Consider the following 15,145-nt stretch of genomic DNA (forward strand, 5'->3'; position numbering starts at 1 on the left):
AGCATGGAGCCTTTCCTTAAAAGAAGAAAAAGAATGAAGCCATGTGGCAGGATAAATGATTTGTAGAAGTAAATGAATGCCAGGGACTTTATTGCAAGACTTTAAATGGAAGGGGGATGGGTATAATGTAAAAAGAAACAACTTGTCCCTACCAATTCCCAAACCACAGTATATATGCCTGACAAAAGGAATCCGTGACTCCAATGAGGATGGGTATAATGGATCCTGACTCATCAAATTTAAATGCTAAAAATAAGCGCTTGAATCAAACTAAATACTACCACTACATCTGTGACAAGAGAAGTAACATTAGGTGATCACTTCACTGACCATAACATCCAGTCACAGCTGCCGAGCCGCTAATGCAAACATCCAACATACTTCTGCAGTGGACAATGGCTTTCAGGATAAAGATTTGTGGCAGCTTACAAGGTTCCACAAGTTCAGATAAACTTCACCTGTCTACAGATCAACAAATTGGTCTCTGTTGTACTTCAGACATTTTCCTAATTTAGCTACATAGTGCTGCAGTTAGGGCCAAAAATGATGAGATGGCACCAAGGATCACACAGAGAGACGAAAACATAAACTGTCAACAGAAAACAAGATACGGTTAGTTTCATATATAAAATTACCATGAAAAATTAATGTAGGCTTGGATTATATTCCCATAACACCCATGACAGGGGTACCTGGAAGCACTAGTGGCACAATTTGAACAAAGCCGGAAGAGGGGCCATTTCTTACCAGATACTCAAGGTCTAAATCTGGAATTAAATTGCTAGATAAGATGGCAAAAGCTTAAACTTCAAAAGCTACAAAGAATGCCAAGTCTTCAGTCAGTTCACCTCCATTGTTGTCCTAATTACAGTGCAGTTAATTTGGCCCCAGAAAGTAACATCATCGTGATTATATATGATATTCTATACGCACACGTTTACATACAAAAAAATTTAAAGCAGGCCTGGTCCAACCTCATTTGCCAGCCTTCAACTCTAGTCACCACTTATGCCTGGCTTTTCCTCAAAGTCTTCCTCAGAACTTTCATCCCTCAGCCGCTTTCTTGAATTAACTCGCTTCATGTTTACATCAGTTTTATCACTCAAGCTGGTTTCTGCTTGTTTATCTTCTTCATTTGAATCCGCTTGTGCAGTGATGACATCTTGGTCTGACATTGCAGAACTACCTGATTCCGAAAGCCAGTTGAACAGTCCCAGACAAGCATTTGATGCATGTTGCTTATCAAAATCAAGCATATGTTGCAAGAAGACAGCAAGTGGTCGATAAGAAAATTCCAAATTTTGATTGCATATCATGGTTGGTTTGTATATATTTGTTAAAAACTAAAAGGTTATGGAAGGTTTTTGTTCATCTTTATGTTATGTACTTTCATCTAAGATTCCAGGAATTTTCCTTCGTGAGTGATAAAGGTGCCTAATTAGTTCACATCCTACACTAGTACCTTGTCTGCATGAGCCAAATCATCAGAACCTTGATAAATCATCTAGCCTTGTCCTGACAATTTTGTTTCGGATTTATAGATCCTAATGTGCAGCTGCCTGAACCTTGATAACATGGGATAACTTGTTCCCAAGTACAGATTATTACATAAACTGGCCTTAGATCAACATGTCCTCCGAATTATTGATGCAAAAGTCCAGACAACAAAACATAAATGCAGTCAAGATAATTATTTCACCAAATTGGCTAGCTAAGTATGCAAATCAGACTTAACAGACATCCAGACTGCAGAATGATTTGAGAGCGTGAAAAGGGAGAGACAGTCCAATTTTTCTAGATGATAACAACCTAGGATGTGCTTGAAAAATGTGAATGTGGTGAAGAAGATAAGAAGTGCTGAAATCATTACTTAATGTTATTATATCAGATAAGCGTTATAACATTAAACTGTAAGTAGAAAGTATGGTCTTTTGTCTGTTTCAGTTCGCACAGGGTCAGAAACATTTGACGAAACAGGTTGAAAACAACCCAGCAGGAAGAACACCAATGCCAACTGGTCTTGGTTGATTTCAGATAGTTTTAGCTTGGTTTCGTAGTTTTAGAAATCTGTGTTATATGTGAAGTGAATGTAAACGTGTCAAGTTTCAAACTAGCCCATTAAAAATTTCAAATGTATCTTTCAAGTTAAAGATTACTGAGGCAAGCATGTACGAAGAGCTATACTGTAACTACAATCTTGAAATACCAATTTGTCAGCCGAGTAACATCATGTAAAAGTTGTTTCACAAGTAATGAGATGATTGCGTGACTCTTCTCCTGAAAGATATTTCCTATCCAAAAGCTATACAACTTTTCTGTTTTCTGGGAAGGTTGACATAAAAAGGGCCTTTTTTCCCTTTTTTTTTTATTTGGAGGGCGGGTGGGTGTTGGATTTGTGTCAAGTGGTCTGAAGGCAGGGATCCATTCCTACAGAATACAAACTGACAAACATAAAATCTAGCGAGACAGGTGTACCAAATTAAATAAACCTTCAATCAATTCCTAAAAAATCCGCTTTCTGGGATTACTAATCCACAACGGCCTCTTTCACAAAAAAACTTATATTTTTGTAACTAGGGTTCATCCATTAAGCATTCCCCAATCAAAAGTACTGCACTGAACATGCCACATTGGATTAAGGTTGCTACTTAACAACCTTTAGATTTCTTCTGATCAAAAGTACAAAACAAAGATCTGAACAACACTTTGTGGTTATTCCCTAACCAACAGTGACGACAATCCAGGAATTCCCAAGTCAGCAGTCAACGAACTGGACTTACCCTACCTTGCTTAGCTTGGTGAAATTTTCCACAAAGGAAACTGAAAGTGGAGAGAATGACCCCGCCAAGATGCACCCTAAACCAGCCTCCAGCTATAAAATTCCAAAACCTCATCCACCACAACCTGCTACTATGACCATGAAAATAGAGTCCTTGAGCAAGCCGTCTCCTCAGACCACACAGTCAGTGAAGACGGTGATCGATGAAGAGAAGTAGTCCACTGCTAGGCCGAGAGAAGCTGCTAAGATACATCAAAGATATAATCAAGATACAAAACGACCCACTCCAGACATCATTGGAGATCATGCCCTCTACTAGCTTCCTGTCCAGTCCCTTCTCCACTTCTGCTCGATCCCCGCAGTCCAGAACAACCACATCCCTTCCTCTTCGCCCATGCCCAGTCCCAACCCTGCAGGGCCTCTTCTACCCCACGTCCTCTCAGAGCCAATCCACAACTGAAAGGTGCCCTCGTGCTCATCTTCCAACCTTCTATGTTCAACTTCTGTGTCGATTACCACCTGATCTGCACCAAGCACCACTTTGAAGTTTTCTCCTCAAAGGCAAATGGCGTACATCAAATGTTGTACTTCCAGAGAGGGCCCAAATGCTGCGGAGAGCTCCTGGTTTAGCATGGCTGTTAGTGGGGTGGCACCAACAAAGATACCGTAGTCTCCTATTGTGGATAAGCATCATGTCATAACTCCATCTTCAGTAGCAACTGGAGAATGGTCAGGTTGGGAGATCGGAGAGATGGATGGTAAGATATGCACCGGAATGGCAAAGGGGAGAGTCGAAATTCACATACTGGAGACGAGTGGGACATCTTGGTGGAAGATGGGTTCTCTGGATGCCGTGGGGGACCCATGGCCATTGGTGGCTGAGGGAAGGGAGGACATGATGATTGTATGGGTGAAAAGGAAGGGTCACCGGGATTAAGGTGGTGAGTGGGTGGATAAGGGTGCTTGGTGAAGGCGCATCCCTGAGCAGCATTGAAGGTAAGATAAACCTCCACAGCCTTGTCTCGGTAAGGGAGTTGCATTCTGCTAGATGATGCATAACTCCCCTACTTCGTTTGAAGGATGCAAAAGCTTTTAGAGAAAGTACACTCTTTGACAGGAAAATCAAGGGACTCATTGCTTCTCTTCATTCAGGCTACAAGTCAGTAAGCATATTGATCTCATGAAGCTTGTAAAATCACTTTTGAAATCAGAGGAGAATGTAAATTTATTAAGTTATAAGATAAATTAAATCCTTTAAATACGTCAACAGAGATTGCATGAGAATGAGGAAGAAAGAGGAAGGGCGATGAATTTACCTTTTGGCTTGAAATAACAAGCCCAATTCTCGTGATTCCTCTGCAACAAATTGCCACGGTCAGATTTTCATTGGAGAACTATATCACAAATTATTCAAATATGGCAACCTTCAAACTGACACATAAGCTCAAAAAAACAAGGGTGAAGCTTCATGCAGGCCATACCAAAGAGGAGGAAATCATGAAAATCCCACGCATTAGCAACATTTCTTCAAAGGCAGGAAGCAACCAAAAGAACTCACAAGATAAAAATGCTCAATTTTATGCAGAGATTCCAACTAGAGGATGGGATAAAAAACTTGCAGTTGAATATGATATAAACAATTATTATCTCTCAGCATGAGGAAGTTACAACAAAAGCCTCAAAATGCTGGGCAACCATAAAGAGAGCCCTATACTCCGTAAAAGTATAAATAATCAAGAGATCCATTGCAAAAAAAAAAAAAAAAAAATCTCATTTGTTTGCCATTTCATCATGATTTGCACTTTTTATTGTCGAATACTTGCATGTTATGCTACATCAAGGTCCAATGAGTCCAAGATATATGAGAACTGCCAGAATTATATTAAATAGCAGAAACTTTTATTCACATATCCTTCATCTATTTCTTGAAGTATTCTTAAAACTGCAAATAAACAATACTTTGCTGGCACTATCTGAATAGTTATAATCTGGATCAGCCAAGTCACCTGCATCCTATTTCATTATTTTCTTAAATAACCAAAAACGCAAACAGAAAACCAGTTGTCTTTAGATAAATTAAATATATCAGCAAGCTTTCTCACACCTAGTCTGCTTGATAGCTTATTCACATACAAAATTTGGACGCTTTTGACAAATATATAATAGCCATGAGCCATGTCTAATAATTTTTACAGGACAACATAATGCAGCTTTCAAATGCAATGTGCAGTTTCCAGCCATGGAAACACCATTAGCCTTCTCTGGAATCACGACTAGTTCCCAAATTCCATAAAGGCCCCTAGTACAGAAAAATCAATCTACACATACAGGATTTTGTCCCTTAAATTTTTAACCTACGCAACTCTCCATTAATCTCCATGCCCTCTCGAAAATATCAAACAAATAGTAATTCTGTTAGGTCTGTGTTTAAGAAAATAACTTCTTTATGCTTCATGGTGCTTAAAAGGACATGCTAGTGCATGAAACTCCCACAACTGCAAGGATTCGGAGAGGGTTAGATATACACAGTCTTACCCTTGCGTACAGAGAGATGGTTTCAATATTTTAAACCCGTGACATCCAAGTCACAATGAAGTAACCTTACCGTTGCGCCAAGGCTTGCCCTCTTATGGTTAGTGTGCTTATGATCAATAAAATGTTAACAACTTACCCTACAATACTTGCATGTCTAAAACAAATTTATGCATAACTAGTTAAATGGTAACCACAATATTTTGTTCGCCTTCCTTAAAAGTCCAACAATTTCAAAACTTACTCCAAGTGGAAGGAATGGAAGACTGCGATTTCATCTTTAAGAATGAAGCAATGTCTATTATTCCAAATGAAAGTAATCATATATTACACAGTTGTTTGGATCCAATTTGATATACCTGGGATATAACGGATGCTTGAATCCATTACCTGACCCATATATAAAATGTTACGATGTGATTATATTAAAAACAAAATTACATATGATATGATCAGAATTTTGAGACGCGGCCTTAATCCGAAAAAAAATAATCAGATATAGCAGAATGAAAAATGGTCAAATACAGGGCTAAAGGTTGAAAGCACAATTTTTTTTTTAAAAAGGAAAGATCATGAAGGGAAAAAGATATTTGATTAGCTCCAGCAATTTATCCGTAAATAAGAGCAGCGAATCCCCGCTTGTATACATAAAGATACTTCTGCTTTCCAAACAAAGAAACATGTTTAAACTTCCTCCCGGGGAAAAAAAAGATCTGTATACAAAGATTTTTGAGAAGCAGGGTCAGTCATTTAAAAGAAAGAATATGTCAAATGTAAGCTTATGGCATCATTCAGACATGTTTATCTGAAGCTTGCCTCACCACACACCTTGAGGATCATGGGTGAGGTTAGTGACACCCCTGCATCTATAGACAAACTCAACTTAGTCTTATGTCTCGTATGGGAAATAATACCTATAGGCCTTGATTATCTCCATAACCAAGGGAATGGAGGGTTTTGTTATTAGTAATTCTTACATAACATTATATAAAGAATCTTGGTCAATATTATAAATAGAAAGTTATTCTATTTTAAAATAATGTTGCTAACTATTAGATGTCCATATGATGTTGCAATTCATGTGAGAGGGGGAGAGGATTTAGGCGCCGGGTACCAATGGAGGGAATGGCTGAAGGGAGGACACAAAGGATCGCCAAATTCTATTAAAAATCCTAAAATACACCATAAAAGATATCCATCCTAAAAAAACGGCTTAGTCCCCTTTCCTCAAAAGAAACTAGTGCAGAATCTCCTCCTTGCCACCCAACATTTCCAAGGAACTAGATCTCGCATCCAAAATTCCTCCATTTAGTTGGCAGGGCCCCGCACATTTTATTAGTCAAACTCAATATTAAAAAAACACTACCAAGTGTCCTTCTATATAAATTTTCAGTTCTTCCCCTTTCCCTTTCCCTCCTTGAACAGTGCCACAGTTTCATTGGAAAAACCGTTCTCTTCATTTCGTCAAGAACTAGAAAAAAAAAGAAGGAATTATAAATTGAGAAAATGACAAGCTATCGTGGTGCATCTTAAATGCACTAGAGTGACTAGACTAAAACAGGGGTACATTAATATTACAAAGATACGATAAAATTGAACATTATTAGGGAGCTAATACATACCTCAAAAACTCCAAGAAAAGAAAAGAGAAGATTATTACAAATGCAGAAGTAAAAAATATGCTCATGTTTATAAAGCATATTTTAAAAAATAATGCCGTGAAAACAAGCAATATCTACCAATAAACAAATCAAAAGTAGAATATACATAAGACCATACATCAATAACTAGGAGGATGTAAGCTCACAAGCCTATTATTAAAAATTTCCCATCTGCTAAGAATTAGTGACTAACGGCATCAGGAATATCAAATGGTAAACATTTCCATAATTGACTTTGCACATGAACAACATAAGCAAATGCAAAGCTATGGTATAAAGAAGCAGAACTTGACAGTCCTTTTTTTTCTGCCCTAAATAATTAGTATCATAATGAAATAAGAAGGAACCGACAAGGAATAAAATAATACAAGCCGAGGCACTACCAACAACGTGATTACAAACCTGTTAGCCATCAGAAAGACTAATCCATTCCCTGATCATCCACTTTTGTCACTAACTCATTGAATTATATAGTTCTTTGAAGAAAAAATTCTTTGAACAGGAAAGCAAAATTTTTGTGCCAGAATTTCTTGTGTTATAGGGGTTCAGATAAGTCGAACAAGTGTATTGCCACCATATATTACATGCAAAGAGTGAAAATATGTGAAATAACCACCCATCATCATTCGCAGACATCAAAATATGGTAAATTGAGTGAATGAGACCTTGTTTCCAAGTCCAATAAATTATAGCAATAATGGTCAGCTCTTAACCAACATAGGAGTTCCGGTATTGAGCATAGAGATGAGTGTTTTTATAGAGATGAAATTGTTCTTTATCTATACAGCATCCCTAAGATTGAAATAACTCCGCATTAGAAGTTGTCTTATGATTCAAAAACTTGAGGTTGCGCTAGAGATGAATGGGCTTTTCAATATACAAGAAACTAATATCTTTGATTCAGCACTATTTAACAGATTAAGTTTAGATTCCCCATATCACTTGCTACAAAATCCCTTATCACAATTTTGTTTTGCGTGTGTGTATCCGTTCACTCATTCACATAAAGCCATTGTAATTCTTGCTTTGCAGTTTTAAAGTTTCAGATTCTTTTCAACTTTTAAATTTTGGGTTTGGTATTGGGCTCAGATTTAATTTTGTAATTGTAAATGTCATGAAATTTTTACATAAGCTACAACCAGCTTCTAAATGCTCATTCGAACTTGTGTATTTCTCGATTCAGGAGACTGCTTAGCTTTTGGAGATCCTTTGCTCATTTTTAAGTTTTCTAGAAACCAGACTCGCTTAATCCCATTCTCTTTATCCTCCAAGAAGTTGATTTAACTTTCTTAAGCTTAAAATGGTGTGCTTATTACTTTCCTCTATGTTCTATGGATGGCTATGTTTTTGCTTTTTGTTGGATTTTTTTTCTGCGAAAAAACATGGCTGGAAAAAAGTGGCTGGAGAAAAAAGGGCTAAGCGTACTCCAAGCCAATCCTTTCTTTGATAGAAAAATCCACTTTTGTCAACCAGGACAGACACATCCTTTCCATCTTTTCGTCGAGGCCTTTCATAGGCGCTTTTCTTCAGTCTCTCGAAGCCTTTCCTATTCGGAGCTCCTTGCTACAAAGCAAACGTACAAAAACTAAAGCAGCGGATTCAGTAGCATCAGCTGCAATAAGGGCTCGGTGTCATTATGTTAGCTCACCTCCTTTTCAGGGAGAGCTAATGCTTATGCTTGTTGGGTATTTTGGTTTGACGCTGCTTCACACCCAAAAAGAAGCTAACATTTTTTTGGGTTAATTCTACAATGTGCTAGAAACCAAGAGTGAAACATCTCTTAGTAATATTTATGTACATTTGACAGGAATTTAATGTCTTAATTTTTTACTTGTGGCATGTCTTTACTTTGATCTGATATCTCATTCTTTGGCATCAAACAAATATGGGGGCAAATTGGCATCGAAGCAGTGCTAATCCAACCACGAGGGCAGCTCTACCCTTCATAATCTTAATCATATGTATTCTTCTTATTTTCTCATGCACTTAACTTCTCACATTATATCGATCCCATTCTCCAGGTCAACTGCTTCACTCTACTTTAGGAATTAGGACTTGATACCGTATCCTTTCATGACTACTCAGAATATCAATTTGAGCCCTCAACTCAAATAATCTTGATCATGGAACAATTTGCGTTATCACATTACATGCCCTCATTTGCCTAAACCTTCCCAACTTTCTTATTTGAAGTTGCTCTGGTGGCTTTCATTTGAATAAGTAACAAGATGTCTTGACATAGGTGGTAGTTGTGAAAAATGAAATGAGGTGGCTTGAACAACATCAAAGGAAGGCCTGGCAAATGGGGATCGATAATACCAACCCCAAATAACTAGGACAAGCTTGATAATTATGGTTATGCTTATCGAGCTGTCAGAATACCGTGCTCCCACACTGCCAAAATGCTAAATCATTGTCTTTGTCAATAAATAACATTCGTTATGTTGGTAAATAACTTCCATACTACATTGATATCCTTTAAAGGGGCTCGAACCATCTTTTCCCTTTGCCCTACCCTTTTTCTTGGTGTTCTTTGCCTCTTGCTAGCAGTATAGAGTGCAATCGGTAATAAGAGGTATTACCTATTCATCATGGTACATGGCTTCATAAGCTTCACAATTTACAATGGTAAATTATTATCAATGTTTTTTTCAAAAAAATATTATCAGTGGAAAATGGGTAAAAAGAGAGAAAAGGATCCAGGGGTATTCCTCATTCAAAATAACAGCCATATATTTGTATAAGAGAGAAAACAGGCAATTCTAACACTGTCCTGACCATATTTGTATCAGAGAGAATACAAGTAATTCTAACACTGTCCTAAGGAGAACCCCCCCCCCCCCCAAAAAAAAAAAAAAACACCCCAAAAAAAAAAAAAAGAAAAAACTGGTTGGTGTTATATCAGAACCTTGCTGACGCTTAATAGCAGAAATCAGCTGCAATCAACATTAAAATTTTGCACAGATTGTAACATAACCATAATGTAGGTACAAAACAAAGCAATGACATCTCCTTGTTATATGAGTCGCTTCCATTGACTGACTGAAAAGAATGGACATTTTTCCTAAGGACCTGGTAGCTCAGTAGATTCATCGTAACACCAGGAGATGCACGAATCCCACAAGAAACACTTGAAAGTTGTTTGAATGAAAAATAATCCATGCAAGAAGAGATTATGAGACATAATATAAGATTGAAGAAGGTAACAAATTATCCAGGCTGGCGTGCTTTGAAGGGCACCATGCAGCTAACCTACAAATTTGGGAAAAGAATAATCAAATGCCTTTGTAGGAGTTGATGGAAGAATATCAAAGTTGAAAAATTTTAGAATCTTACGGTCAGACCCATCTTGATGTGGGTTCAGAACAGATCCAGGAAGAGCAGCAGCAGGCAGCAAGTCATAGCACTGTTTGGATAACCTGATGCAATCCAACCAGTGTAGCACCTCTGCATTTGGATCCCTCTCCACCACCACATCCCTCACTGTAATCTGTAGCATCCCCCTATAGATTGTGATTCTCCCCCTGACTCTAACTAGCTCCCCCAGCTGAACTATCTCAGATTGCTTCAGTGCCATTTCAGCCATAAGTTCGAGATTAGATGAACCATCATGGAAAGTGAGGTAGTGGTGGTTGAGCCAGAGGATGCAGGGGATGCACCCACTCCCATCATCCACCAGGAACCTCAGAAATTTGTCCTTGTGCTCACGGCTCACCACCATGCCTACAGTTTCAGCACGAGATATAGGCCTTCCCTTCCGGGTGAAGCAGGGAGGGTTTGAGGGCCAGACAGTTAAGGAGAGGAGATCAGAGGCCATAAGCTTGACATGAACAGTTTGGATTGGATCCATGGTAGTAGCCTTGATTTGTTTAGGATCTGAGCCAAAAATCAAGTTCTTATAACGATAATAAGAAATATTCTCAACCATATACATAGATATATGTAGGGATGTTAAGAAAGAAGAATTCAGAACAATAAAGAAGAAAAAAGAGAATGAGATAGAGAGGGTTGGATTGCTCACTGTTGGAACTACGAGGACTTCTTTTTTTCTTCTGTGCAAAGCATAAAAAAGCAATTAAATGCAAAAAAAAGAAAAATAAGAGGGAGTCCGAATTTAGAGCAAGAAATCAAAACTATCAAATCACCTAGAAGAAAACATTTATTTATAACCAAAGTACAATTAAAAGTTTTGTTCCACAAAACTCAGAGTGATGCAAGGGGCAAAAGAACTTGGCAAGTCAATGCAGCATAGACCTGCTGTGAAATTTGTTAATTAGAATTATCCATAAGTTTGTTAAAAGCTAATGCAACACATGAGAGTGGACAATCAGCTAAACAAAGAAGTACTTGATACAATTTGCTTCATGATCTAGAAGCCAGAAATTAAAAGAAAGAGTGAATAAACAAAAGCAAACATGCTACGAAATGTCATCAGAGTGCAGTCTTTCGCGTAACCACTTACATCACAACCCCGAAAAGTAGAACAATCAAGTGGACAACCCGAGTGGTTAGTACTTACTGTTATAACCATTACTTAGACGAAAGTGAAGAGAACAAAAAACAATGGATAAATTATAGTTTAAATTTTCCATAATTCATTGCCCACTCTTTTCCAAAGATCAATTTTTTACTAAGATGCTGAACTTTGAACCTTTCACTTTTAAGTAAAGAGAGAAGATTAGTTAATGTAAACTTTTCTTTTCTAACAAAGGCCGAGTGGTTTTGCCTCCCTCTTCAAAAAAATAAAATAAAAAGTAAGTAAAGAGAGAAGATGAACTCCTAAACCCCAAAGCTATTTCCCCAATTCCCAAACTCAAAAGAAAACAGAAAAGTTGGGTTACATGAAATCTCGAGAGAAAAATCTCCAAATACGGAAACAAATGAATCAACTATCTAAATCTCATGATTCACTAGCATATATTAAACTACATATAACCCAGAAGACAACTGCCTCCCAAAATGGTGAATTAGATGGTGCAATGGAGGAGATAATACCTTATCCGATGCTCTCGGAGGAAGATTTGCGAAATCTAAGGCATTCTTGCAGTCGAAATCCAAAGCTCAAATTTGCGAAAAATGGGGAAGAAGAGGAAGAGCGATTTTGATGTTCTATCTCTAAAACCCTAGGATTTGCGTCGGCAGCGGGAACCCTTTACCACGTTTTCCGGCCCGACCGCGACCAGTCGGACGGGAAACGCTGCAAACCGGCCCATTCCCCGGTCCGGTTCTCTCTCTCTACCTCTGTCGTTTGCTGATCAAGCAAACCAAATTCTAATTCGGACTCTTATAAAAGTTTTAAACAAATAGAAGAATAATTTTATTTTATCCGTTCATCTAAAGGTTAGTTCCCTTTTGATCAATCATTTAAGGATGAATATATTTTAGAAACTTAAGGAATTAAAAAATTCTAGTTTACTAAAATTGCAATCTTTCTCACATAAATGTAATTTGTTTAGGAGTTGAGATATAGGTAGCCTCCATATACTTATAAATGTACGAAAGGTATCATATCAAAAGTTTTGGGCAAATTTTTAGTATCTTTCAAATGCTCAAAGTAAATTGCACCATGGATGATGGATGACTTAAAACTTATTCTATATTTTGCACGAGCTTTAAATAATGCTTTGATAGTTTCTTTCAGTGTCTGATTTCTCCTGAGTATCTTTTTCCCCCAGCTCCAGATTCTTTGTCAAGTTTTAGCCTTATTTTGAACCTATTCTTTTTTATGAGCATGTCCCGTTCCCTGCCAATTTTATTTTGCTTCCTCGGCATGCACATTTATACTCAGCACCTCCATTCTCTTAATTTTACAACTAGTGCATTAGGAAGCCTGTTTTCTTTACAAATTACTTCAGTCATTAGTCATTACACTTGATTTTATAATCTTTGACTTCTCTGATGTCATTAGATTCTCCAGTTTGCTTTCCTGGTACAACAAGTGAGAGCATCAGTGTAACCCCTGTAGATCAGCTTTTGCATTTCAACTCAGTTACAGCTATATGAAGGGAATGCATTTTTGTAGCAAAAAAAAAGAGGGGGGGGGGGGGGGGGGGGGGGGGGGGGGTGGGTTGGGGAAGAAGAGAGACACAGAGCAAAGTGAGAGATTATTTTATTCCTAGAGTTGGGTTTCATTGTCTGGCTGCTCCATATCAGATCCTTTTATTACAGATTATGTATGAGATCCTTTTTTTTCATACATGGACAACCATGATGAGTTTAAATTGGAGGGTTATGGGTGGTGTGCATCACATACATGTTGATACAGGACTATCTACAAAATAGAATTTTGCCAACAAAATCTTCTTTAAGATAGATATATTTATCTGGCTAAATTACAATCATGAAATGCTATAAAGAGAAGCAAAATATAATTCTCTTATATTAATGGTGCCATTGTCTAGTTAGAATGGCTACTGAGATAACTATTATAGAAAAGAAATAAAAAAATTATAGAAGAGATAAAAAATCTGTCTCACTATGTATCGCTGCAAATTCTATTGAAACCCTACAAGGGGAAAGAGAACTTTGCAAAGTTCAATTTGCACATTTTGATAGTTGATCTCTTTTTCTAAATTTAGTTCATCCTACGCTTGAGAAATTATGTTTCCATTCAACAATTTCTTTTTATGAGAAAAATCTGCTTGCTAGCCTTTGCGACAACTATTATTTTGTCTCAATTGATATAAAACAGAAAATGGTTTCGATCATCACATATCACAATCACAATATCTGGTGGATGGTGAATGAATATCATGGTAAAAATCTTAGGATTCTCTCTCAATTATAGCTAACTTCTATTTGGCAGCCATCTTTTTTTTTCCTGGGGGATGTTAGGTTTTCTGCTCAATCTTTTTATAAAAAAACACATGAAAATAATGGCACTTTGGTTCAAACAATCTTTTCCTTAATCTAGAGTCAAAAAATTTTAGGATTCTCTTTCAATCACAGCTAACTTCGAGTTGGCACTAATCCTTTTATAAGTTTAATTGGATCCTACTAGAGTTTTATTTGGTTGTTAGGTTTTATTCTCATCTTCCATAAAAACACACCCCAAAACAATGACAGTTACGTTCAAATAATCTTTTCCCAGAAGTGATGCTAGATTGCGAAGGATGTGCCGTTAATATCGAAAGATAGAGAGAGAGAGAGAGAGAGAGAGAGAGAGAGAGACCTTGTCCGCTCTGAAACGGACCATCGTCCTCCGTTTACCTTTGGTAGCGCGAATCCTAAAGACGTGGGGGGAAGTATATCCAAAGTCCTACTCCGCGTCGACTTCGGACGATCAGAATTCGTGTCGATCAGGGCGTCGGATTCTCCGGCCCTTTCCTAGAGAAATTCGAACTCCTATTACCAGGAAACCCAAACAATCTACCATATAGAGGGGTCCCGGCCGCTACGACTATAGCTACTTAATTCGTTCGTCTTCAGGCTCTCGACCTTCTCTCTTCATGGACATGGAGGAATCCAGGAAGAACAGGTCCCCGAAGAACAACAGCGGCAGCGGCGAAGTAGCGAAAGGCTCTCGCGTTCTATATGATGATCTCTTTCGGTTCAACATCCTCCCAAGGCTGTCCTTCAAGTCCCTCTCCAGGTGCAAGAACGTCTGCAAGGCATGGCACGGCTACATCTCCAACAGCCCGCTCTTCGCCCTCGAGCAGTCCCGCCGCCCTTCCCCCACCTCCTCCGGCTTCGTCTTCCTCAGCTGGCGCGGCCTCGAGTTCCTGTCCCCCCCCGGCACCCCGATCGGCGTCCCCGACCCCTCCCTCTCCATCCTCAGCTCCCATCGCATCAGCCTCGTCGGCTCGACGAACGGCCTCCTCTGCGTCTACGTCCACGCCCTCTACTTCAACTTCCTCTGCGTCCTCAACCCGGCTACCGAGGAGTACGAGCCCATCCCTCAAAGCAAGCGCCGTCGCTATGGTGTCGGGCTGGCCTTCGACCCCTCAACCTCGCCGGCTCATTATTCCTTGGTCTACCCCAAACGGGATAACGTCGAGGGCGCTGTCGATGAAGTCGAGTACCAGTTCGTGGTCTTCTCTTCTTGTACGGGCGAGTGGGTGCAGTCCAGCCAGAAGGTCGCCGTCGGTGGCTTCCGGTGGCGTCATGGGACTCCAGCGTTCGCTGGAGGAGTCTTGTACTGGGACTGCGTCGAGTATTTGATATGGTTCGACCC

The 15,145-nt window shown here is 38.8% G+C and overlaps 1 protein-coding gene across 5 annotated transcripts; it reads right to left on the minus strand.

Moving 5' to 3' along the window:
* Positions 1-69: 69 nt before the first annotated feature.
* LOC120111114 (CST complex subunit STN1-like) lies at positions 70-12,210 on the minus strand. Of its 5 annotated transcripts, none has more exons than XM_039127616.1 (4): positions 11,968-12,210; positions 10,309-11,024; positions 4,096-4,135; positions 70-589 (listed from the first exon to the last, which is right to left on the minus strand). In XM_039127616.1, the coding sequence occupies exons 2-4, from the start codon at positions 10,904-10,906 to the stop codon at positions 565-567; spliced, it is 663 nt and encodes a 220-aa protein (XP_038983544.1). In that variant the 5' UTR covers positions 10,907-11,024; positions 11,968-12,210; the 3' UTR covers positions 70-564. The 5 variants fall into 5 exon arrangements, with proteins under 5 accessions (XP_038983544.1, XP_038983546.1, XP_038983548.1 ...); XM_039127618.1 differs by lacking the exon at positions 70-589 and adding an exon at positions 774-1,186; XM_039127620.1 differs by lacking the exon at positions 70-589 and adding an exon at positions 2,782-3,400 and having other exon boundaries at positions 10,309-10,848.
* Between the last annotated feature and the right edge of the window lie 2,935 nt (positions 12,211-15,145).

The sequence above is a fragment of the Phoenix dactylifera genome, chromosome 6 (assembly GCF_009389715.1).
Source record: "Phoenix dactylifera cultivar Barhee BC4 chromosome 6, palm_55x_up_171113_PBpolish2nd_filt_p, whole genome shotgun sequence".
Classification (NCBI taxonomy): domain Eukaryota; kingdom Viridiplantae; phylum Streptophyta; class Magnoliopsida; order Arecales; family Arecaceae; genus Phoenix; species Phoenix dactylifera.